The following is a 24,947-nucleotide window of genomic DNA, read 5'->3' as shown; positions in this document are numbered from 1 at the left end:
TGGTGAGCTCTTTCATAAATTGAAAAATTCTTCTGGAAGTGAATAATCGTCCCCAACCATTAAATCGGATTTCTGCAGAGGTAAAGCCGCGGAGCACAAAAACAAGCATGTGTGGAGAGGGAGGTGACGCCTGAATCCCAGACACCTGCTAGATCTGGACCCGGGCTTGGCATTTCTGGTGCAGCCAGTGTTGCTACTGGGACTAGGGATGTGGCTAGAGTCTTTGCCAGAACCTTGACCTGTACAGAAAGCCTTTGAAACATCAGAACACGGTAGATTCAGGAGTGGGATGTTGGCCTGGCTCCAGCATGAGCTAACTTTACAAGCACACAGGGATTGGATCTGTTTTCCAAACAGTATGGTGACCAGGGAGCCACAGAACTACTTTGTCCTACAGGAACTGGAGGCCCTGCAGGTACAGGTACCTCACCAGGGCCCACTGCCCGTGACAAATCCAGAATAAGAACTAGGACCCAGGAGCTAACGAGATGGTTGGTTGGTTGAGAATACCTGCTGCTCTTTCAGTTGGCAGCACCATGGCAGGTGGCTCACAACTGCATGTAACGCCAGCTGCTGGGGATCTGATGCCCTCTTCTGGTCTCTGCAGGTACCTGCATGCATGTAGGGAGACACACACACACACACACACACACACAGAGAGAGACACACACATACACGAACACACACACATATACACACACAAACACATACTTTTAAATTTTAAAAAATATTTTCAAGTTTTAAGATTTGGAATCCTCACCTAAAATTCTCCCCCACCTCTCTCTTCGCTCATAAGTGACATAATCCGCCAGGCTCACCCAGCTGCAGGCTCTGTAAGAACCCAAGCATCACCATTTACATGTGCCCTGCCCGGTCCCACAGGTCCTCTCTGAGCCCCACAGGCTCGTCTCCAGCCCAGGTCTCTCGCCACTTCCCATGCCTTACCCTCTCTTTCTCTACAGGCTTACCCCAAACCAAACTCTTCCTCCGGTCCCTTCCCAGGCGTCCCTTTGCCCCCTCCTGCCCCATAGCGGCCGAGGCCTACATGCTTTCTCTACCCTTCAGTCTCCATCAGGCCTCTTCATCTTACTCCATCAACAGTATTGGAATCTACTTCAGTGACACTGGGCACAGTAGGTTCTGACCATATGCTACCTCATTAACTTTCAACAAGCAGGGCTGCTGGGAACCCATTATTTTACCTTTCCAAGACTGTCTGAAGGCAGACTTCAGGTTCCCCTCAGGTCTGGCTCCAAAATCAAGACCTCTGGATATAGGTTGTCTTCCTGCCTCCCATTGGGTTTCCTAAGTCACTCTCATCCAGTCTGGCTATCAGATCACTGGGGAACAAGACTAGCCTCTCCACTTCCCTACATACACCCCCCTGTAGTACTTTCGGGCCCCAGAGCTCCTTGGGGTGGTTCTCAGGATATAGTCTCACCTGCCAACTGTGGCTCCCGTTGCTGCCTGGCTTTCCACTCACCCATACCCACCCACACAGCCCACACCCTCCAGCCTTGTCTCAGGGCCCTGCTGAAGGTGGAGAGCCCAGCCAGAGTTTTCGGCGAACGCACCTGCAAGCATTCTCCCATAGTTCCAGCTCACCCTACCGGGTGGTTAGGAGTCCAGGACTTCATGGTCTGTGGCTCAGGGGATATTCTCACCACCTCAGCCCCCACATCTTCAGTCTTCAGCAGAGCCCAAGCCCAGGGTATTCTTGTGAAGGGAGGCCTGCCCGACTGTCAAGGCCCACTCACCCTATTCCCATCCCTGAGCTGGACTAGATCATGTGACCCCGCTGGTCTCTGCAGATACAAGTAGGAGCTTCAGATCCTGTTGAAAGATACGAATACAGAGGCTCAAAGAGAAATAGAGGACCTGCCACAGACAGACTGGAGTAACTCACCCAGGGACACCTAACTACCCTGTGACTAACCCAGAATAGGAACTACGGGTTAGGGGAATCTCGGCGTTCAACTGGTACTGACCCTATGTTCAGGCTTGAAGTAGGGGACACCAGAGGGTCATTCTAGAAAGTCAACTTCGCTCAACATAGATATGAAAAGCTTGGAGGGATAGGGATAGTAAGGGGACATTCCTGTCATTCCTGTCTGATGACAGTCTAAGTCACCCTGACACAAAGGCCTAGGCCTCCGATATCCAGCTACTACATGCCAAAAAGAAGAGGGGTCCCAGATGCAGCAAGATGTTGTAGGGATAATGAGAAATGATGTTACCCCCAGAGCCCTAACGTCAACAAAGGGGAAAGTACGCCTTAATTAAATGGGCTGATGGCAGGCTCTTCTCTCCTCCTCCCTCTTGCCCTTGGGGTGGGTCTGGAAGAAAATGTTGGCATCCATAGGTCTGGAGCCCACAGGCCTGGGTTCTGTCTGTGCCTGCCCAGGTGGCCAAGACTCCAGGCAAAGGTAGGTATGTACCCACTGGGGTAGGAAATACCCCTCTTCCATCCCAAGACAATTCCTTGGGCCTGCAGGGGCTGCAAAGCAGCTTCCCATTGCCAAGTGCACAGGCAAGGCTGGGCATCCAGAAAGACGAGCCCAGAACATGGGACAGATGCAGGGAAACACCCACCCCCCCCAACCCCATCCCTTGCTTGCTTGCTTACTCCAGAAGGCCCCAAAAGTGTGAGATGGAAGGAGGTACCTGCCAAGCCCTCGCTGGGCCCTTCTGTTCTCCGCTGCCCTTCCCAGGAGACTTGTTCCACACCATGGCTTGAGTGTCTAACAGAAGGGGTGCCATTTTCACAGGGTTTGTGGGGTTCTGTTCCTCTGAGCCATGCCCAGCCCATCTTACATCACAATGCCATGCTTTACTTGCTACATTGGCACCATTGGCATTTGGAGACCTTATTCCATGGTTCTAGGATAGATTTTTTTTTTTTTGAGCTGTTTGTGGTAATGTATTTTCTGTTTCCAATTGTCAGTACGGGAATCTTTCCCCACTCTACTTCTTTCAATATCTGGGTTTGGTTTTTTTAATCATATTTGGGTTGTTTTGTTTTGTTTTTTGCTTTTTTTAAGTTGTTACTCCCTTGGTTATGTAGCCCCTCCCAGTGGCTGCTTGTTTACGCATTGTTTGTGGCCTCTTTTGACTGTCAGTGCTCAGCCAGCCTTGCCAAGAAACAATATCAAGTATTTCCTATTTCTCTACTTCTTTGAAAAAAAATTAACTGAAAATAAAAAATCAAAACCTCTTAATGGGAACCTGGCCCTGTCTGTCTTCTCTTATTCTGCAGACATGTTGAAGGAATTGAACCAGCAGCGCAGAGCGAAAGCGTTTACAGACCTGAAAATTGTTGTTGAAGGCAGAGAGTTTGAAGTCCACCAAAATGTTCTAGCTTCCTGCAGCTTGTATTTCAAGGACCTGATTCAAAGGTTTGCCTTCCTTCCAGCTGTGGTCGGGTCTGTTCCTTCGTAGGACGCTTTGTGTCGCTTCTCTCCCCTCTCTTGCAGGTTCCTGAAGCGTGACTCCCTGTCACAGAGCCAGTAGCCATTTCTCCTCCCCTCCCCAGTGCCCGCCCACACACACACACACACACACACACACACACTCCCACACACTGCCTCAATGGCCACCACGAGCTAGCCCACAGTTGGCCACACACATCCCCAAGTCCTATGTTCTTAGCAGAGCAAAAGCCCTTCCTGAGACTAAGAGAACACTAGACTCCATTTGAAGGGATCATTACACACTGCTCCATCCCTCAGGGTCCCCAGATCCATCATCACCATTGTTGATGGTGAACCTAATGCCAGGAAAGCGTATGGAGCCGGCCATCCCCACTGAGGAACACCAGGCACCCCAGGGACTGCTCTTCCCCAGCCTGAGTCAGGGAGAAGAGCATGTACACCAAGCCTCGTGCTTGAACCCTGGGCACTAAGTGCAGACCAGGTGTGTCCTAAACACGGTCTCTCAACCTTCAGCCTCAGCCCACCCTGGCCCCATTCGGCCATTTCTCATTTCTACCTGGATCCATGTGAATGGTGCCTGAGTATCTTTGGTTTTCCATTTTGTTGATTTAGAAAAAAAATGTTTTTTTTGTTTTGTTTTGTTTTGGTTTTTTGCTGTTTCATACCCTTGCAAAGATGTCAGGGCCACCTCCCAACTCCTTAGTGAGGGAGAGCAGCCGAGGGGCCAGCCCAGGGTAACGCTCACATTTCTCTCACCCATCAGCAGATTAATGCCGCTGCTCATTTTGCCTTGCAGCCTCTCCGGGGCGGACGCTGAGCCTGGACAGAGCTCAGAGTGGGAGGACAGGACCTCTGCTTGCTTCCCAATGCTGTTTGGACTTGCCAACTAACCCCAGAGCGACTGTGTTTTGTTTCAGGATGGCATCTCCTTTCCTGTCCCTTGTGTCCTTTGGCGTAGCGCCAGGCCGCCGGGTGTGAGGTTCCACTCAGCCTCACTGGCCCTGTGCCACACAGGAGGGGCAGGCTCTGTGACTTCCCATTTCCTGGACAACTCCGTCTCCTGCCCCCTGTGCTTAGGTTCCCTGTGTCTGAGGGCAAGGATTAGAGGCACAAGTCTGGGGGAAGAGGCATGTCCAGAGATTTCTTCAGCCCAGAAGCTCTTTTTATAGGAAGTTCTGCGAGGCAGTGGCAGGAACATAGCTAAATAATCTGGGACCTTGGTCCCTGATCCAAATGGGCTCCAGAATATGAGGTTAAAGTAGAGCAGTGACCCAGCCCTGGACTAGAACCATGTGGGGGAAGGAAGCCTTTTAGTGCCTTTAAAAACACATCAAAGCCAAACTTCACCCTACAATAGGAAAGAGGACCCCAGTAGGTGAGACCTTCTTGGACAGACAGAGGAGGAAGAAGACCCGTCCAGACAAGGAAAGTGACAAAAGCAGATATGAACAGGTGGCCTCCCTAGAAGCAGATGTGAGCAGGCCCTGCCTTCCCACTGACCCCCTGGGCTTGCTGTGAGGTGAGGAGAGGATGCCTAACTACCTCAGTAGCTCTGATGGGAAAGGGTGGACGCTCCATCCAAGCAGTTCCTGGGAGAAAGAGCATCCTTAGGAGTCCGGAGACCTGGGTCCTACACTTGACTCTGACACTCAGCCTGTGACTCTGGTCCGGCCAGCCACACCCTCGCCCTCAGGTTCTATCAGCTGTAAACCAAAAGTTCGTCAAATGACGTTGAAGGTGACAGCCAGTGGATGGACAGGACCAGCCTGGCAAGGCTTTCAAGTTTGAATGCCAAGACACGAGAGAAAAAGGTGTTCAGGCCATAAAAGGGAAGAGAGCAGATAGAGGCCAGTGTTGCGGTGAGCTGGGGAAGATGGCCAGGAGAGCACAGGACAGGCCGGGCTCTCAGGGCCTAAAGGGCACCCACGTGGTTGGCAGGCAGGCTGATGAATCTGACTGAGTCATGGTTGAGGTCTGGGGCCTTCAGCATGCATGGAGTAACGAGAAACCAGAGCAGTGTTTGTTTGTTTCATTTTGAATTTCCTTTCTCTGTCCTGGCCACACGGTATATGTTGCCAGTCATGCTGATGGCTGCAAACAGAAGCTTATGAAAGAAGGGGGCAAGGTCTCCACAAGAAGATGTTATCTTTGTGAGCCACGTGGCCCCCACATGCTTTATGGTCAGGGGCCATGCCGTCACCGTTTTGTCCCAGTCCCCATCACATCCGTGACCCTCAACCCTTAACATACAGTGGTTGGAACGGCCAGGATAAAGTGGATCAGGGGCTCCTTTTCTTATGAGACGAGGAAGTAGGGACAATCTGTGTCTCAGAACTTTTATGGGTCAATATTAACCTGCCCTGGCTGAGCTCTGTCAAAACAGGGATACCCCCGCAACCTTGCTATACCAGCACCCCAGACTTGGAAACTCAAGCAGGGTTCCTTTCCCCCACTAACCTAGGTCATGGCCACTACTCCATCCCCATTCTCAGTGTGACTGTCTTTCCATGGGAGGGACATATAGGAAATCTCATTCTTCTCTGCAAACAGGCAGAACCCCACCCAAAGTCTTCAGCATTGGCCAAAGCCTATCCAAGGTCCTCAATGATAGATAGTACATAGATCAGAGAAGGGAAGCATAAAACAGGCTGAGAGGAGTCAGGTCATAAGCTTTGCATTAAGCCTGGACAGACAGACACGAGCACACACACCCCACACAGGGTATCACTGTAAGACTGAGCAGAAAAGCTGGGCCTGCCCAGTTTGGTCTCCCAGACAGCAGTCAAGTCCCTTCCACCTCAGCTGCCTGTCAGTCCCAGGGGCCTACCTTGCCCAGGCTCTTTCCTCACATGCTTCCATTAATGAGCTAGCTCCTTTAAGGCATCCTTCACCATGTCCTTTTTGGACAAGATTGCCACCTGGTGACAAGAATTTTTCCAGCTATGTTAGCTTGAGGCGCTTATATGCTTAGACTCCCCATTCTACAGATGAGGATCTTGAAGCCTCAGGCATTTAACTGACATAGAGAGATTGTCTGACAGAAACCCCTCTTACCATCCATTCTCTAACCTAGAAAAGCAAACCATGCTTTCTGTTTATAGGCAGAGCCTGTGAGGGAGAAAAGGAAAGCCTTAGAGCTGACACCGTGTGCAAGCAGGGGTATGTGCAGTGTGCATGTGATGTTGGGGACACTGGCCACAAAGCCTGCCAAGAAGGGCAGAAATATGCTTTAAGACAGATGCTTATGTGCGAACCTGCAAAGGGACTGGGCCATCTAGATGAGACCTGAAGGCCAAGGAGCCCTTGGACAGGAGGCCAGCAGCAAGCCAAGGACAAAACAGAACCCACGGGCCTGCTCTCCCAGCCGAGTTTCATAGGGTGTTCAGAGGTGACACCACCTTTGGACAATGAGGAGGGACAAAGGGCTGTGGTGCTGCCTTCAGGAGAAAAGCAGAGATAAAAAATGAGGCACTGCCTTTACATGATTATCGGGGTGTTCATTCTTCCCTCATCAGCTCACATACGTGGAGGAAATCCAGCAGTAGCCCTTATGATTGAACTCCCAGGCCTGGCGCCACATCCCACCCCCTCGCCTGCATGGTCTGCTCTGGCTTTTCTTCTTTGGCCCATGGCAAAGTCCCTTTGTTTACCCTCTGGGCACAGAGAATCTCTTGGGATGCATAAGTGCCCTAGAGACAGTAATCAAGGCCAGTCACTTCCTCTTAATGGTTGTCTGGCTAGGCTACAGGCTTTGTCGGAGGGGACATGTCCATCTTTCTTACAAGATAGCAGTGGTGTCTCCTGCCATCACTGGCACTTCCCAGCATGTCTCTAAGTCAAGGTGTGGGAGAAAATGCCCAGCACCTGAGAAAACCTGTTATCATCATACCAAAGAGGACAGAGACCTAAGCATGGCAGCTGAAGGCCCCACCTCACAACAAAGCCTCATGGACTATGTATGATATGTGAATTCTATTCTCTTTCGCATTGAATGAAAACAATGAATTCACTAATTTTTCCTAACCTGATTTTTCACAAAGCCTGATGCTAAGCTCTGAGCTTCTCCTTTCATCTTCAGCCACGATGTGGGGAGCTAGAGTGGATACTGACTCGACCCACCTCACCAACTGACATGGGGCTTTTCATGCACCATTGAAGATACACCCCCTGTACCTCTTTCCCCAGGTGCCTGTCCCCTTTCTCATCTAGAATACGCAGGTGTGCCTTGAAAACAAGGCAACAAGAAGAGAGACTGACAGCTGTTGGGTGTCAGCAGAATGATGGAGACCAGATCCATTGCCTTACCTCCTCTCAAAGAGTGGCCAAGGCCCACTAAAGTCCACAGGGCCCAGTGGGACTTGGGTATACACGAATACAGTACTCTGGAGCTGATGACATTGGGCGGGGGCAGGGGGATCACATCAGAAGGACGGAGTGACAGCTGTGCCCATCACCTGCCTATACCCGCCATTCGCCATCGCCCTCCACTTCCAGACAGTGCCCAATTCCAGTGTGCATTGTGCAAACATCTGGCCATGCAGGTAGATGAGGGAGGTGGCAACTTAGCCCGGAGGAGTTCTCTGCTAAGAGCATTCGACTGGTTGATGATAGGCATCTCTGATATAGCTATAGATCCAGCCCTGCTGAAAAGCAACTGTACCTAGGAACCAAGACTCTCCCAGGCATCCCCACTTGGAAGAATGTAACTTCATGCAGTTCTAGTCTCCTGCTGGAGCCTTCAGACAGTGTGTGGAACTCAGATAGGGCGCCACACTTCTGCCACCAACCCCACAAGAATAAGAATCACAAACAGTGTTGCTATAGTCAATTTCTGTGGTTCTGTACATCCTTGTACCATTGTGCCAGGAACCCTCAGGGGCCAGCCACTCACTCTAGAGCCAGCTTAGGACAGAGGACAGAGCATTCTTCACACCTGTGACGGATGCAGCATTGTAGCCACGATTGGACTTACCCATCAGGTGAGGTGTCCCTAGGGGACCTCTGCTTGGAGTGTAGAGACCTAAGAAGCGCTAGGTAGAAACCTACAATCATCTAATGATTGGAAACAGTCACTGCCAGCCTTTGGTGGCACTGCAGTTCTCTGAGCTACATATGAACGGCACAGTAAATCCCACCTGTGTGCCAAGGGGGGGGAGGGGATATCCAAACTCTCATGCTTCCCCCTAGACCTTTATACCAGGCTACTAATAAAGACCTGTGTAGCCAAGTGGAAGGGGCTACATTTTCTAGTCCTAGGAGCCTCTGGCACCCCCTTGTCAATCATTTGCCCAATGGAGACAGCCCGGTCATGCATTCTACGACCAAGGTCCTCTCGGACTTAACTTCGTTGCCACACCCCTCAGCCCCCGTACTTTCCCTCTCCTTCCTGGTGCGTCTCACGGTGCAGGCAGCTCTAGCTCCCACACACTCTCCCAGGCTCAGCCTTGAGAAGCAGCAGGTTGTTGCCAGTAGTGTGGCCGCACTAGCCCTTTACAGTTCTTGTTCTGGCACTGCGTCAGCCAGGGTCGTGTGTGTCTGCCTCTGTACCCCAAAGACCTACCTCACCTCTTCCCTGGGTGGAGCTCCTCTCTCTGAGGACTTGGGGGACACCCTGAGATGGCAATCGTTGGTGGAAGCAGAGAAAGGGATCTTGAGAAAAGGTTAGCCGTCCATGTTGACACCCATCAGCCCAGCACACTGTGACCCAGAATGACTTCTACAGAGCCTGAGGAAGTCAAGAGGAAAGGCCAGGTCATTAGGGATGGACACAGAGGCAGGAAAGACCTGGAGCAAGAAGTTGACCAGATAGCCTCTGAGGCCTGGGATACTCGGGATTTGTGGTGTCTCTAGGGAGCACGTAAGAGCTATTTTTACACCTAACAAAGGCATCTAAGCTTGGGACTCCATCTCAACAGTAAAACAGGTGTGTGAATTCCCTTTAGCATTGAGTAAGCATGTGTGGGCTTAAAGGACCTCAGCCCGGACGCTCTGTTTGGCCATACTTTGTCTTCTCTCTTCCTAGGCTTGCTCAGGACATAGCCATGCAAGGCCTTAGACCCTCTATTCACATGAGTCATTTGTTGAAAAGGAACCCTAAACTCTGGCTCAGCCTCAGGGGCCCAGAGTAATCTGCACACTGTAGGTTGTTTGAGGGCTCTGAAGACCTTAAATTTTCAAATTTTGGTGCTGAGAATGAAAGCAGAGTTGTGTAGAAGATTCTCCTGGGAAGGGCTTTCTCTAGCCCAAGTCATGCTAAGCCTCAGCAGAACTTTAGGCCTCACCTACTTCCATCTTGTTTTCCAGAATAGAAGGCTGAGGGCCGGAGAGGCTCAGGATATCTGTCAGTGGCAAAGCAGGGTACCCAGGTCCCTTTGCTCCCAACAGATGCTCTGTCCACTCACCCAGCAGCTGTCCCTGGCCTCTTTGGCCAACCTGCTGTCTTACCAGGCATTGGTATGCCTCTACTGCCTGCCCATGGTACACCCTAGGGACCAGTCTTAAGAGTCTTGACCCCTGGCTTTTGCAGAAGTCAGTAGGTAGGCAACAGAGCTCACTGCCCTGCCACAGCCCCAGCCAGGCCAGGCTCAGTGAGGGAAGCTGGGGTGGCGAAAGTAGCCAAGCAGGGGTGGTCAATTCAATGGTCTCTGAGAAACCTGCCTCCTGACTTAACGCTCTGGGTGTTTTTGGTTTTGTTTTTCTTTTTTGTTTTCTCCTGGCCTCACTTCTGTATCGGTTTACTCTCGCTTCATCGTATCTGTTTCCTTCCAGGTCCAGCTATAGGGAGCGGCTGCCAGGCCTTAGGAGCCTTTGCAATGGTCTTGTATTTCTGTAGACACCAGATATAAACATACTGATATATTTGTGTCCCTCCCCTGCTCCCCACTCCAGTTCACAAGCCCGATGCACACTCTACACGCAGGCCACTCTGACCTCTGACCCCGTGTTCCATGTGGCAGGAGGGCACCCCCGCCCCGGGCCAGGGCCCAGGTCATGGCTGCTGGCTGTCTGTGGCGGAAGTCCTTGGTTGTTTTCCTCTCCCCTTCCCAGCTCTAACCATTCTGTCCGTCTATCTCGTCTTGTCTTCAGTTTCAAAGCAATGTCATGAAGGGCTTCCCTTCCACGCCTAAAAGGAAACAATATGTTTTTTTGGAGAGGTTGGGGTCAGAGGGACTTCCTGGGCAGCCTTCCAAGGCGCTGGGTCTTCAAGACATGCTCAAAAGGACACCTCCTGATTGACTAGGATGGCAGCCAATCGGGAGCCATTGAGCCTCAGCCAGAAGAGATTTTGCCCTGGGAGGCAGTAGGTCCTGCTTGCCAGGGCATGCTGGTACCATGTGGTGTAGACACCAGGTCCAGCAGGTGGCTAAACCGTATTGTTTCCCTTTGGGGCTAGTCCTGGTCCTTGTCCCATTCACGGCTCATGCTTTTTGATTTGCATCTTTTTTGCATGGACATGCCGAGTAGTGATAAGCAGGGTTTTCTGTTCTCTGGGGCGCCTCTGGTCAGACTTCTCTTTCAGATCCTGTGTCAGGTCATTAGGTTCAGGTATATCATTGCTGTGTCCTTTGAGTCCTAAGATGAAGGGCATGACTGAGGTGCACAGGGAACTCTGGCCCTGTGAGGAAGCGGCGGTGGCCGCAGGGGTGGCAGGTGAGGACACCCTGGTCTCTGTGCCTTAGGTCAGTACAGGATGGCAGCCAGAGCAGCCGGGAGAAGCTGGAGCTGGTGCTCTCAAACCTACAGGCTGACGTCCTGGAGTCACTGCTGGAATTCGTCTACACCGGTTCGCTGGTCATCGACTCAGCCAATGCCAAGACTCTGCTCGAGGCGGCCAGCAAATTCCAATTTCACACCTTCTGCAAAGTCTGTGTGTCCTTTCTCGGTAAGCTGCCAGTGGGCCTTTACATCCTGTAGAGAAAATGGGGCAGATGCATGAAAAATTCCAGCCAGCAAGAATTGAGCAAGGAGGGCTGTGTGTCCCCAGATCATGCCAGGATGCCTAGATTTCGCCTGAGCATGTGGGTGGCTTGATGGAATGGCATGCACTGAAGGGGTGGGTCACTGTGGCCTTGCCAGAACCTGTGACCACTAGGATGTGTGGACAGCCTATGCAGGTAGGGAACCTGACTGCTCTGCCCTAGCCCCTAAACCCTGAATGAATCAACCATGCACTCTATTTCCTTTTAACATAGTGGTTCCCAGGCCACACAGATGCCTGGACAAGTCAGTGCATCTGATCTAACCCTTGCAAGCCCAGAACCCGATTTTGCAAGGCATGGATATTGGTGATAGGCTCACGACCTCCCAGACTTTCTGCCCAAAGCATGCTCACTTTACAGCTTGGTGCTGCTTAGCTGGGCTGGGAATTGTGGAGTACGGGGAACAAGGATAGCATCATCAAAAAAAAATAAAATAAAATAAAACAAGATAAAAAAATAAACAGAGCCTGGGTGTATATGCAGAAAGAAAAGCTAGAGGTTGGGAGCAGATCGGATCAGGACTGCTGAAGGACTCATCAGTCCAGGAAGGTCAGGAGCTACAGTGACAGAATGAGGCACACAGCCAGTTGTAGCCTGAAAGATCCATTAGCCAGGTTTCAGAAGATCCAGCCACTGGACCCTAGATTCTAGATGGTAGACTAGGGGACTCTAAGGACCATGGGCAACAGTACATTGATGTATGAGGACTGTTGTTTACAAGGTTTAAAGATGTCTGTGACATCAAGCATGATGGAAGACACCGTAAGTTTCAAAGTGGCTGCTACCCACAGCCTAGGCCCAAATCCTGAAACCCGGCCCTCCCTCTACCGTCAGGAAAGAAGCTCATGACATCCCTCACAATTGTGGTTTTCCCGCTAGGATCCACAGGGGTAGAACTAGGCCCTGGGAGATCCCCATGAGTCAGGGCAGAGGAAATTTTGGAAATAGCTCTGAGGCTTAGGAGGTAGGGTACTGACAGCTATAGATGCTGGAGGCAGGGCCACAAGAAAATGGGCTGGGTTCAAAGGAAGATCCAGGGGATGATGACGGGAGCAAGAGGTGGTCCTTCCAGGACTTCCGGATCAGTGACCATTCACTCTGTCCACCCCAGAGAAGCAACTGACTGCCAGCAACTGCCTGGGTGTGCTGGCCATGGCTGAGGCCATGCAGTGCAGCGAGCTCTACCACATGGCCAAGGCCTTTGCGCTGCAGATCTTCCCGGAGGTGGCCGCCCAAGAGGAGATCCTCAGCATCTCTAAGGATGACTTTATCGCCTACGTCTCCAATGACAGTCTCAACACCAAGGCCGAGGAGCTGGTCTATGAAACTGTCATCAAGTGGATCAAGAAGGACCCAGCAGCGCGGGCCCAGGTAGGCTTGCTCCACCCAGTCCCTGCAGGGATGGGACCTGCTGCAAGGATGAAGGAAGGAGCAGGGGGCAGGGTTCCATGTCTCAACAGCAAGGATTGTGTAGAAGTCAAAACTAATGATGAGCAGAAGGGAGTCAAGTACACACATACATACACATGCAGAGTGGCAGGGAGGGGAAAGAGGGGTTGAGAATGAGACTCGGTCTCCAGAGGACTCTCAGGGACTTCCGCTCCGCTGAGAATGAGTCTCCAAGTTTGTCCAGGCGACACGAGGTCTGGGGGGAAAGTACCTGGGATCTTCACAGAAAAGTGGGTGCTTGAGCAGGGTATGTGAAATCTCAGGAGGTCAGAGGACATACTCTGGCTACCAAATGTGTGAGAGCAACCATAAACCATTCTGGAAGTGGGAAGCCAGTGCGTGTGTGACGGGCAAGAACATGAGGCTACCGGAGGATACAGGAAAAACAGAGTGATCATTCACAGGAAAAAGAGAGATACAACAGTATCCTTAGATAGTCACCCAAGTCTTGGGGTGCTCACAGGCCCATTTGTACCCAGAAAGTCCCAACTGGAGTCCCCATGCAGAAGGGAATCACCACTGGTTATTGTAGTGAGGAGCCTGGAAGTCAGGGCAGCTGTTGGAAGCCTTGGAAGGACCAGAATATAAAACAATGGGGCAATGGTGGAAGTGGGAGCCTAACCAGCTAGGACAGAGTCAGGGAAGCCAGACCCCAGAACACGCTGAAGCCACCAAGTCCTGGGTCAAAAAGGCTGTCACATTTCATTGGACATAAAAAGGACACAGCCAAGTATGGTAACACATGCGTGTAATCCCAGCACTTGGAGGTAGAAGCAGGAGGATTAGGGATTCAAAGCCAGACTTGAATACATAGCTTCAGCCTGGGCTACAGGAAACTCTGACTCAGAAAAAGGGAGGGAAGGGGGAAGGGCAGGAAACGGGTTGGGGGAAGATTGGAGACAAGGATGAGAGAGTTATGGATGGCTCCCTGCCCCATCTCAACCCCACCACTGAGTCCTTAGGGTCTATGAGAAGTGGTTTCCTCGTTTAATCAGGTTGGCAGGAAGCTAATTTTTAGAGAAAGGAACTGGAGTTGTGTAGATAATGACAGTAACTGCCCAGTTCTCCTCAACCCTCAAATCCACATCCTCAGCCCTGAGTGTGGTATGAGCTCAGCCAGGTTTGCCCAGAGACCCTGGTCTCGCTGCTTCCCCCTCTGCTATGTGCCGCATCCTTCTAAAAAGACCCTTTGCACCGAAGAATCCTTCAAATGTCAAACCCCTTTTCACTCTCCCGTGCCTCTGGATGTCCCCACAACTCTTCCATCTCAAACATCATCTGCCCCGTGACTCCTCTCCCACTTCCACAGCCCTGGTAGGCTCCCATTAGAAGCAGGGGCTCATCAGCCTCCGCAGCTGCAGTAACAAGCTCAGCGTAGGGTCTGCACTGGCCCCCAATTACTCCTGCCAGTCATCCGCCAGACCAAACAAAAGTGGGTGGAGTGGTGAGCCGTTTGCCTGTCGCGGGGAAGTTCACATCAATGCAGGAAGAGCCTTGAGTGAAAGATAAGAGGGTCCAGAAGCCAAGATGAGACTCGGCGACACTCCTAAGGAGCTGTAGTACGACGTGGTCACCTGACAGTCATCACCTAAGTGCTTCTGGGTCCTCCCACCTGGTTCCTGTCACACTCACAAGGCTCCTACTCTCCTGGCTTTGGCCGCCTGGCAGTATGGTGTGCAGTCATGATCCATGACATAGATAGGGTGTGGTGACAAGAGGCTGAAGGGACAGAGAGACAGGCTGCTCCAGTGCCAGCTGCTGCCACCACGCCTCCAGTTAGCCCCGCATGCCTCCCATTGTCTAGTATTCCAGGCTGGGCGGTGTGCGCTTCTAAGACACGCCCACATGGGAAGTTCTTCTCCATTCAACTCATAAGAGATGGCTTCCTCTAAGCGGAATCGGGCCTCTTCTCTCCCACAGTATGCAGCGGAGCTCCTAGCTGCCGTCCGCCTCCCATTCATCCACCCCAGCTATCTGCTCAATGTGGTGGACAACGAAGAGCTGATCAAGTCATCAGAAGCATGCCGGGACCTGGTCAATGAGGCTAAGCGCTACCACATGCTGCCCCACGCCCGGCAGGAGATGCAGACACCCCGAACCAGGCCTCGCCTCTCTGCAGGTATCAAGGGACATGCCCAAATCCCCAAATTGCAGATGCCATAGAACCAGCTGGCTCCAGGTGGTCCCCCAGACAAGAGCCAGGCACAGCTGCTGACAAAGTAAGGGTGTGTCCCAAGGATGCCCATCCATGTCCCTGCAGGTGTGGCCGAGGTCATCGTTTTGGTTGGGGGCCGTCAGATGGTGGGGATGACCCAGCGCTCACTGGTGGCTGTCACCTGTTGGAATCCACAGAACAACAAATGGTACCCCTTGGCTTCTCTGCCTTTCTATGACCGAGAGTTCTTCAGTGTAGTGAGTGCTGGGGACAACATCTACCTCTCAGGTGAGGCTCCCGAGGGCTGGGTGGGAAGTGGGGTGGGTTTTCCAAAGGGACCTCTGCCTCCTACACACAGGGCTGAGGAAGGTCAAGGCCCCAGATGGCTATCTGGCTAGCAGATGAAGCCTCCTGATTCTGTCCTCAAGCCCTTCCTCAGCTCCCCTATCTGCTCTTTGTACCCCCCATTCTGTCCACAGGTGGTATGGAATCAGGGGTGACGCTGGCTGATGTCTGGTGCTACATGTCCCTGTTGGATAACTGGAACCTGGTCTCCAGAATGACCGTCCCTCGCTGTCGCCACAATAGTCTAGTCTACGATGGGAAGATTTACACTCTCGGGGGACTTGGCGTGGCAGGCAACGTGGACCATGTGGAGAGGTAAGGCAACTACAGGCCCTGAGCTGGCATCTCTTGATATCACTGAACACTAAGGTCACATCACTAAGCCCGGCACCTTCTTGATACCAATGGTCTACAGACTGGTCCATTCCAAGATCATCATGCATAATAAAAGGAGGTGAACACAGATGTGACCTCATGAGTCACCAAAGAGGACATCCTTGTTAACATCCAGTCAGGTGTAACACAAGGTGTGGCCCAAGGTCTGATCATGGGAGGATATGAGTGAACTTGGCTAGGGGTGCACAGTAGATTGCAAGTACCAGCCCAGAGACGCAAGAGGATTCAGGAGAAAAGCGGGCATCGATGTCCTAAGGATGGGCCATGCCAGTGGTTGTGCCACTTTGTCCTGCCATCCCACACGTGGCAGGTAAATTGGACTATAGTAACACAGGGAAGAGATACCACCCACCAACTAAGCGATGTAGGTGCAGTCTAGCCAGGCCTCTAGAATTCTCCAGAGGAAAAATAAGAGCCCACGAGCTCCAGATTCCAGGTTAGTCTGCCGTTTCTTTCACGTCCAAGGCTGCTGTCTCCCTACCCCCACCCTAGTCTGGCTATCTGGTGTAAGTCAGGCCTGTGCCTGAGGGCCAGAGGCTGGAGGGAGAACTGCCCTAGGGGAAAATGCTAAGATCCTCCCAGCCAGGAGAGGGCTCTTAGAGCGAATGGGCGGGTCACCTTGAGAAAGAGATAGCTCAGCTATTGAGAGCACTGATGCTGATTCAATTCCCAGCACCCACATGGCAGCTCACAGCTGTCTGTAATTCCAGTTTCAGGGAACCCAACACCCTCACACAGACATGCACACCAATGTACATAAAATAAATTATAAAAAAAGAAAAGAAAAAAGAGAGGAAGATGCTCAGGACCTGTGGGAGAGGAGCATTAGTTAGCAGCGCAGGAGGATCTACTCGGCATAGCTTCTCCGCTCTTCCCCCTACCCTGGCCCACACCATTAGCTGCCACCAGAAAGCACACTTTGCAGTGTGACATCCTTTCTGCCTGTGAAGCCACACATACCCCTCAATTTGAATCCCCCCACTCACACCCCATGGCTAATTGGGTACTTGATAAATGTTCCAGCAAAGACAGTCTCAGAGTGGGACAGGTTCTGAATGTTCACTGTGGGCTTTTAAGTCCCCCAAGTGGATCCAGAGAGGCCTTGATAACAACATTTAATTGTCATATTGATTTGATGATAATTGGAAATTCCCAGGTGATTATGAGCATATTAATATTGTTCTTGGACTCAGACCAGCCCTAACACTGGGGGTCTTCGACAAAACCTGCTGCATGTCCAGGTGTACCCCTAAGCTCCCACAGAAGCATCAGCTTCCAGTCATTTTTCAACCAATAATAAACACATGAGCAAGAAGACGTTTTCTATGTAGGAGTCCGCAGAGCTGATGGCATCCTGCTTCGCTTCTGTCAGCTATTTTTAATCTCCTAAAATGCTGATTACTCATTTCACAAAGTTCTACTTGTTGATAAATACAGGGATTTGTTGAGAGATCAAGAGCTTTGATGAAGGGGGAGAGACAAGCTCCGATCCTCTTGCTTTCCTTGGGCCCTGAAGCAGTTCTCTGGAGCCCCAAGGGGCTGCCTCTACTGGCCTTCCCCAAGGAGCTCAGATGGCTGGAAAATAAATGTCAGCTCCAAGCACCAGAGATTGAGTCCACCCCTAGAAGGCCCATTGGATGCAAGAGCAGCTGGGGATCACAGAGGGGTCTGAGAGACCCGAGTTCTCCCTTGGCCCATGAAGATCTGTCACCTGTGCTTGTAGGATGAGAGAAAGACTGGAAGACCCCTAGACGGTGCCCCTGCCAGGGAGTGGAGCACCCAGTAGGGAAGAGGCACCCAGTAGCTACCCAAGGAACAGGTCCCTTTGACTAAGTCAGTCTCTGTGCCACGTGGCAGAAGTGATGACAGTTCAGGGTGACAGGAAGGTCAGTGTAATGGGGACAAACACGAGGGTGCTTTGTTCCACAGTAAGCACTAATGGTACAAATTGCTATTATATTGATAATGAATGAGATATATGGTGTATTATAATTATATTACATTACTGTGTTACAGGAATAGAATGAGATTACATAATTATAGATTAAAACAACAGCACCATAGACAAACCTGTATTATATCATTATATAAATAACCGGGTCTAATATTTCACAGCAATATATTGCAGGAGCTGTGGTTACTGCATAAATGATAGTGGAACACCTCACTCGGCTAGGTCATTTGCATGTCATTAGCATATCCTTCTCAAGCAGGAAGCTGACAGATTGAGCTGACTGGAGGGCTCATGGCTTGGCAATCAGCCACCTGGAATAACAAACTCTCAGGAAATTTGTGTTTGGCAGAATGTGTCATTATGCCGAAAGACTGAAGACTAACAACCACATAATCTTTCTCATCCCCCAGCTCTTTCTGTGGGAGCTCTTTGGCTAGCTGCCATATTGGCTTAAACAGATATCTGAACTCTGACCCTGCCCCCATTACCTATTAGCTGCATATCATCCATGTACGACTGAATGGCAGCAGCCCTTGTTACCCCGTAAGAGACTTTGGCTTCTTTTTACATTCAAGTCCAGAAGTGGATGTCACTTGGCTGTCCCCTCCCCACACACTCAAGAACCAGAGACATGGTGCACATAAAAACCCTCCTCCTAGAAGGCCCACCTCTGAGCTAATGATGGCTCTTATCCAAAAGAGGCTCACAGGGAGAACATGGGAGCTGTGTATTGATCATGACCATGTGTTAATCAAAATCCCTGGTGTCCCAGTGAGCAAATTCGGGCCCATGCTTTGGGTGCAAACACACACGGAGCAGAGATAAGTCTGGGGAGCCACAGATGTACCCTACCAGCAGGTCTACAGTTAAGTGTTGGGACAGCTACAGTCAGGCAGGAACCTTGAGGGCAGCTAGGTCATTGGAACACTGAACAGAAATGTGGACGCGTGGGTTATTAGAACTTGTCCTCCAAAAGCAAACCTCAGGAGCAGCAGTTCCTTGGCCAGCCTGCTTAGCTCTGGTTCTGTTCCTGCCTCTCACGTGTCTCGACCTCTCCACCCTTTCACCCTGCTGCTTCATCCTGCACTGCATATAAAGCAGATCCATTCGGCCCCACTCTCTCCCTTCTTCCCTCTCTTTCTCTCTGGGGCTGGAAAATCCTAGCATCCTACAGTGGTCCTACTACACATTGGAGACTCAAGCCTCTAGCCAACCCTACATGCTGCAAGACACCCTTGGAAATTGCCTTATCAGCCATTTCCTCCCAAAAGCAAGGGCTCTCTCTTCTCCTCTCTCCTCAAAGCCCAGATCCTACACACAGGCTCCCTGACTGCTTTTTACCAGAGTAAATTTACCAGAGTAAATGGGGCCATGGTTTGAGAACTCAGATGTTCTGGAGGTACAGTATTTGCTTAGAATGCAGGTAGCCCTAAGTCTGATTCCCAGTGCTACATAAAGTAGGCACCGTTGTCTACATTTGTAAGGGTGGCACTGGGGAGATCTCAGAGGTTACGCTCATCCTTGGTTACTTAGAAAGTACCAGATCAGTCTAGGATTCATGTATCCATCTCTGGAGGAAAGCAAACACCTTTCATGCCGCTTCAATAATCCCAGCAATGTGCCTGCAGCCGTACCATCCTGGAGTTCCACTTTCGGGTCTCCTGCTCACGTGCACACAACTCCTTCTGCTTTAATTACATCTACTATACCTGCCAGAAACCTTACAGGACCCAGGGGCCTTCAGTTCTTCCTTGTATCCTTCAAGGACAAATAACAGGTCACCAGGGGGTGAGGGAGAGTTGGGTTTCTTCAGAGTTCCCTGTGGTCCTCAGCTCTTCTCTCTCTCTCTCTCTCTCTCTCTCTCTCTCTCTCTCTCTCTCTCTCTCTCTCTCTCTGTCTCTGTGTGTGTGTGTCTTTCCCTTTCCCTTCTTTCCCTCCCTCCCTTCCTCTCTCCGTTCCTCCCTCCCTCCATCCATCCCTCCCTCCATCCATCCCTCCCTTTCTGTCTCTCCCTCCATCCATCCCTTCCTCTCTTCTTCCCTCTCTCTCCCTCTCCCCCTCTTCCTCTCTTTCAATAGGATCTGTGTTATCCAGGCTGGCTTTGAACTCCCAGGTCAATGCTGACACTCAGTTGTGCTCCAGCCTCTCTTGCTTATACTGCAAAGTCCCCTCAGCACTACAGGGGACTAGTTCCAGAATGCCTATAGACCCCCATCTGCAAGTGCTCATATCTTCATACAAAATGACACAGTAGCTACATACAAATACCTGTGCACAGCCTACTGCAGACTCTAGATGGGTACTTCAAATCATTTCACACACCACTTATAACACCTCATACAATGTAAGTGCTATGGAAAGAGCTGTTATATTGTATTGCTTTTGGAAATAATAGAAAAATCTGTTAATGTTCAACACAGATACAATTTTTCAGCTATTCCCTATGCGCAAGTGACTGCATCTATGGATGCAGAATGCACGGATTTGGAGTCTGTCTTGGTAACTTTTGCTTATTCACTTGGGCTTTATCCTAGCTCACAACAATGTACTTAACGCCACCCACCCCCACCCCCGACATGCATGTGCGTGCAGACGCTGCCATTAAAACCAAACCAGTGTTGTGCCAGAGTTCATTTCAGTGGGCTCGGGAGAAGCAACTGATGACATTTGGAAAACTGTGCAACCCAGTTATTATTAAAAATTAGAATTAACACTCAGATAATCCATCACTTCCTGGCTAGTCACCATATTTTCCTGCTCTCTTCTTGAGGTTTTACATGGCTGTTGGAGCTGCACGTGGGGAGAGCAGTGACCACAGTACACAGGGTTTTCTCCCGGGACTCCCACGTCCTGCTGATAGGGTCAGACAGGTGGAAGGCTTTGCATTCCAGAAACCAGCAGGTGGTACCAGGATGTTTTTCTCACCGAGGGGGCCTGTAAATGCTGATGGGCGTTCTATTAACAAACCCCCTCAGGATTGCCTGTTCCTTTCTAAGTACCCCCACCTCTGCCATCTCCACGGCTCAGTTTCCTCAGGGGGACATCCATGTCTGCTGTCTCTGTCTCCAGAGTATTGCCCCCTCTCGCTCTGACACACAATGCCTTGTGTACATCTCATTTCACCTTTAGTGCCAACGACCTCAGAATACGGTGACTTGCTGAACCCCACTGTCCACACTTGAGGCCCTTTGTCTACAGCACAGTTGCTGGCTGGTGACCCCATGCTGACTGACCCAAAAGAGGGCTTTTCTCCACCCTTTCCAGTCAGGACGCACCTCACCCATGCCCAGTCCCTCACACTCACCATCCCTTGACCCATTACTTACTTCTCATCAAGCTTCCTGTGGGTGATTAGTCTACCTGGTCTCCATGAGTCCAGCCTCCTGCCTGAAGTATCTTCCCCACCCTGCAGCCACAGTGGTCTCTAACCTGTTTTGATTGCGTTGTTTCCCTGCTTACACCTTCAGGGCCTGCCTGCTGCTCCCTACACAAAGCCCGAGTCCCTAAGCATGGCACACACAATGCCTTCTAATGTACCCTACCTCCAGTCACTATGGATTACTCCAGAAGTCCCTCAAATACCACTGTGCCCACATTTATCCCTTCACCTTCAATTAACTTCCTATATTAGGGTTTCTTTTGCTGTCAAGAGACATCATGACCTCAGCAACTCTTCTAAAGGAAAACATTTAATTGGGATGGCTCCCTTACAGTTCAGAGGTTCAGCCCATTATCGTCATGGCAGGAAGCAAGGCAGCATGCAGGGAGACACGGTGCTGGAGAAGGAGCTGAGAGTTCTTACATCTTGACTCACAGGCAATAGGAAGTGGTCTAAGACACTAGATGTGGGTTGAGCATATATGAGACCTCAAAACCTGCCTCCATAGTGACACTTCCTCAAACAAGGCCACACCTCCTAATAGTGCCACTCCCTTTGGGGTTATTTGCTTTCCAACCACCACACTTCCTGAGCCGGTTTGCACCTGCCCAAACTCTGCTTGACATTGATAGCCCATTCACCCAGACCCAGCCTGGAGCCACTCTCCAGAAAGGCTTAGCCTCACCTGTGAAAAAGTGGGGTGTACTGATGTGTACATGTTGACCCCCTCATCATCATGCCACACCAACCTTCGTAATCATCGGGTTTTGTATGCTTGATGTGGCTGTTCTCCCCACTGGGCCAGTAGCTCCTTGAAGGCAGAAATGGTCTCCCCCCAGTGGATTCTGGGTGCACCATTACCATGGAGACGCTTACTATGTAAGCAAGGGCAGGATCTACACAGATGTTGGACACACAACAAAAGGTCCCACTGCAGCTCCAAAGGAAGCCTATGAAGCCAGTTTGGAGCAATGCCTGGAAGTGACTCAAACCTGGGTCCCCATCTGTGGGCTTAGGCTATGCTAGTGATGCCAAAGCAGAAAGCAGATGCTGAATTTCCCTGACTGCTGCTGTCGTGGACTGTGGACTGCCTTGCACATGGACTATTTCTTTCTCCTCTTCACTCCTCTTCACAGGTATGACACTATCACTAACCAATGGGAGGCAGTAGCCCCTCTGCCCAAGGCAGTACATTCAGCAGCGGCCACTGTGTGTGGTGGCAAGGTCTATGTGTTCGGTGGCGTCAATGAGGCAGGCCGAGCCGCCGGTGTCCTACAGTCCTATGTGCCACAGACCAACACGTGGAGCTTCATTGAGTCCCCAATGATAGGTAAGAATCTGGTACCTCCTCAGTCCCAGCCAGTGGGGCCCCCACAGTCCCTCAGCCCACATCCCAGATAGAATCAGGCTCAGCCCAAAGAGTCCACAGAGCCAGGTCTAGCGGTGGGTAGCAGGTAGTCCCAAAGCCCAGGCACAGCGGGGATGCCAGCCAAGACTCTGCCTGCTCCTGGTCCCCAGCCTGTCCCCACTGCTGGGAAGGAGAGAGGAGGGAGGCCAGGACCACTGATCTTGACCTGTTCTGCCATCTTCATAGACAACAAGTATGCGCCAGCTGTCACCCTCAACGGCTTTGTGTTCATCCTGGGAGGAGCTTACGCCAGAGCCACCACCATCTACGACCCAGAAAAAGGCAACATCAAGGCGGGCCCAAACATGAATCACTCTCGCCAGTTCTGCAGGTGAGGGAGTATCTGGGCTGGGGTTGTGGAGGAGTGGGGACTGGAGGGGTGCCTGGGTGAACCCACCCACCGGGAGAAGTGCAACCTGGAGGGGTAGCCTTCCCCACCCCCACCCCCAGGAATGGATGGCGGGGCTAGAGTATAATATGGGGCCCCTAAGAGCAGCTGTGAGAGGATCCTGTGTCCTCAAACTGTGGCTCCGTATGATCTCGACTCACACTGGAAGAGACATAAAAGCCACCCTCCCTTCAGGGAGAAGCAAGGCCAGCTCTCCCCTCGGGTGCCTTCCAGAGGCATGTCAAGACAACTGGCCTCTGATGGGAATGCTCTGGTCACATATGTGAACCCCATGATGGCCCAGGCAAGAGCACACGCTGCATCTGTCTGCTCCTCTAAGGCTTCCTGACAAGACACAAGCACAGGCAGAAACAGGAGGTAGAATGTAGCTTGACCCCAGCACCCGGACCTCAGGTCTGTGCCAGCCCTAGCTCTTCTGGATGCTTCCTTTACCTGTCTTAGAGGAACAGGAATACGGAGCACCCTAGACACTCCACTGTGTGCAGTCCCATAGCAGGTACTTCCGGAAGAGCTGCAGACAGGAAATATTTATTGAGTACCTGGTGTTTGTCTAGTTACATGGAAGGTAACACTTACTACTAGCATGTGGCTTCAACTTGGAGAAGTAGCTTCCCCAGCCCTAGAAAAGCTTATCTCCTCTGGTGTTTAAATGCAGAAGACTGTGAGGCTCCTGGTGGAGTTTGAGGTCCTCAGATTTTGAACTGTCCTTGATACCACAGCGCGCGATCACGGCCTGACGTTTCTGTAGCTGACAGTGACGTTTTGACACCGAGTTGGTGAGGAAGAGGTTAATGCCTTACCTGAGGCTACAAGCAACAGGAAACACTGAGTCCCAGGGGTGGGCAGAAGCTGGCCTTTGTGAGAGAAACAGGGAGATAGTTGACCGAGAGAGAGAGAGAGAGAGAGAGAGAGAGAGAGAGAGAGAGAGAGAGAGAGAGAGAGAGAGAGAGGAAGAAGAAGCCCAGAGTAGCAAGGAACTAGAAGGGAGCACTAGGGAGGCCTTGGTGTCTGATGAGAGATCTAGAGTTGGGATGTGTTTTGGTCTGGCCTTGAAAAATGAGGAGAGCCTTGAAAACTTCTGGGTCCATTTTTAAGAAAGAGCTAAGAAGAATTGGCATTTTGATGGAGTGAAGGAGAAGTTGGAACTAGAAACATGGCGAGAAAGCAACAGCTGAAATGCATGAAGAGTTAAGTGCAGGGCTGCAGAGAGTTACTTAGTGGATAAGAGCAGTTGTTCTCTTGCCAGAGGACCTGGGTTCGATTCCCAGCACCCAATGGAGGTTTACAAGTATCTGTAATTCCAGTTTCCAGTGGATCTGGTGTCCTCTTCTGACCTCTGCAGACACCAGGCATGCATGCTATACAACATAAATAGGTGCAAGCAAATCACATAACATAAGTGAAAAAACTTAATTCCAGGAAATTCTAAAGAAGTGCAGAAAGAGCAGTAGACCAGGCCTTTGGAAGAGCTGACTGGAATAACAGGTCCCAGTCAGTGAGTGTCACTCAGGAAACAGGTCCAAGCAGAGCTGTCAGTCACCCTGCAGAGCACTCTTGGCCTTTGAGTCACAGGTGGAAGCAGGCCCAGTCACACGTGCTGAGGGGACAGGAAGAAGGTGGGACTCTGGTTCCTGGGCAGAGGGGCAGGGCTTCCTGTGACAGGCTGCCACTTGGTTAGATATGACCCCTGTTGTCTGTCTCTTGGTGTTTGAGTCATGTCCCCAGCTCCGTGTGAAACTCCGAAGGCTCTGTACACACAGTAGAAAAGATGCTCAGTAAAGGCTCAGAGACAGGCAGGCATCTATGTAGAAGCGTCCCGTGTCGCAGCTGTCCTGTAGTATCTAGGCAGCAGCTAATCAAAATGAGCTTATCTCCCCTGAGAACAGTACCACGTGTCATCCCGAGTGTTCCTGTAGAAAAATGTCATTGTTGTTTTGTTGTTTATTGGCCCAGGTTAGGCGGCAAAGAAGAGCAAGATCCTACACAACCTGTGCAAGAGGGCCCAGGGGCCCCCACAGCCAGGACAGGGGTTGGGATTCTGC

The 24,947-nt window shown here is 51.2% G+C and overlaps 1 protein-coding gene across 1 annotated transcript in view; it reads left to right on the top strand.

Annotated features, from left to right (window-relative positions):
- The window catches only part of Klhl29 (kelch like family member 29), a 210,924-nt gene that overhangs the window by 185,728 nt on the left and 249 nt on the right, over window positions 1-24,947 (top strand). The window contains 8 exon segments of the mRNA XM_038320239.1: window positions 3,257-3,395; window positions 11,111-11,313; window positions 12,522-12,781; window positions 14,780-14,978; window positions 15,120-15,302; window positions 15,494-15,674; window positions 22,225-22,418; window positions 22,683-22,827. Of these exon segments, the coding sequence (XP_038176167.1) occupies window positions 3,257-3,395; window positions 11,111-11,313; window positions 12,522-12,781; window positions 14,780-14,978; window positions 15,120-15,302; window positions 15,494-15,674; window positions 22,225-22,418; window positions 22,683-22,827 (1,504 nt within the window).

Source organism: Arvicola amphibius, chromosome 2, assembly GCF_903992535.2.
Source record: "Arvicola amphibius chromosome 2, mArvAmp1.2, whole genome shotgun sequence".
In the NCBI taxonomy this organism is placed as follows: Eukaryota; Metazoa; Chordata; class Mammalia; order Rodentia; family Cricetidae; genus Arvicola; species Arvicola amphibius.
This window is presented reverse-complemented; position numbering and strand designations above follow the sequence as displayed.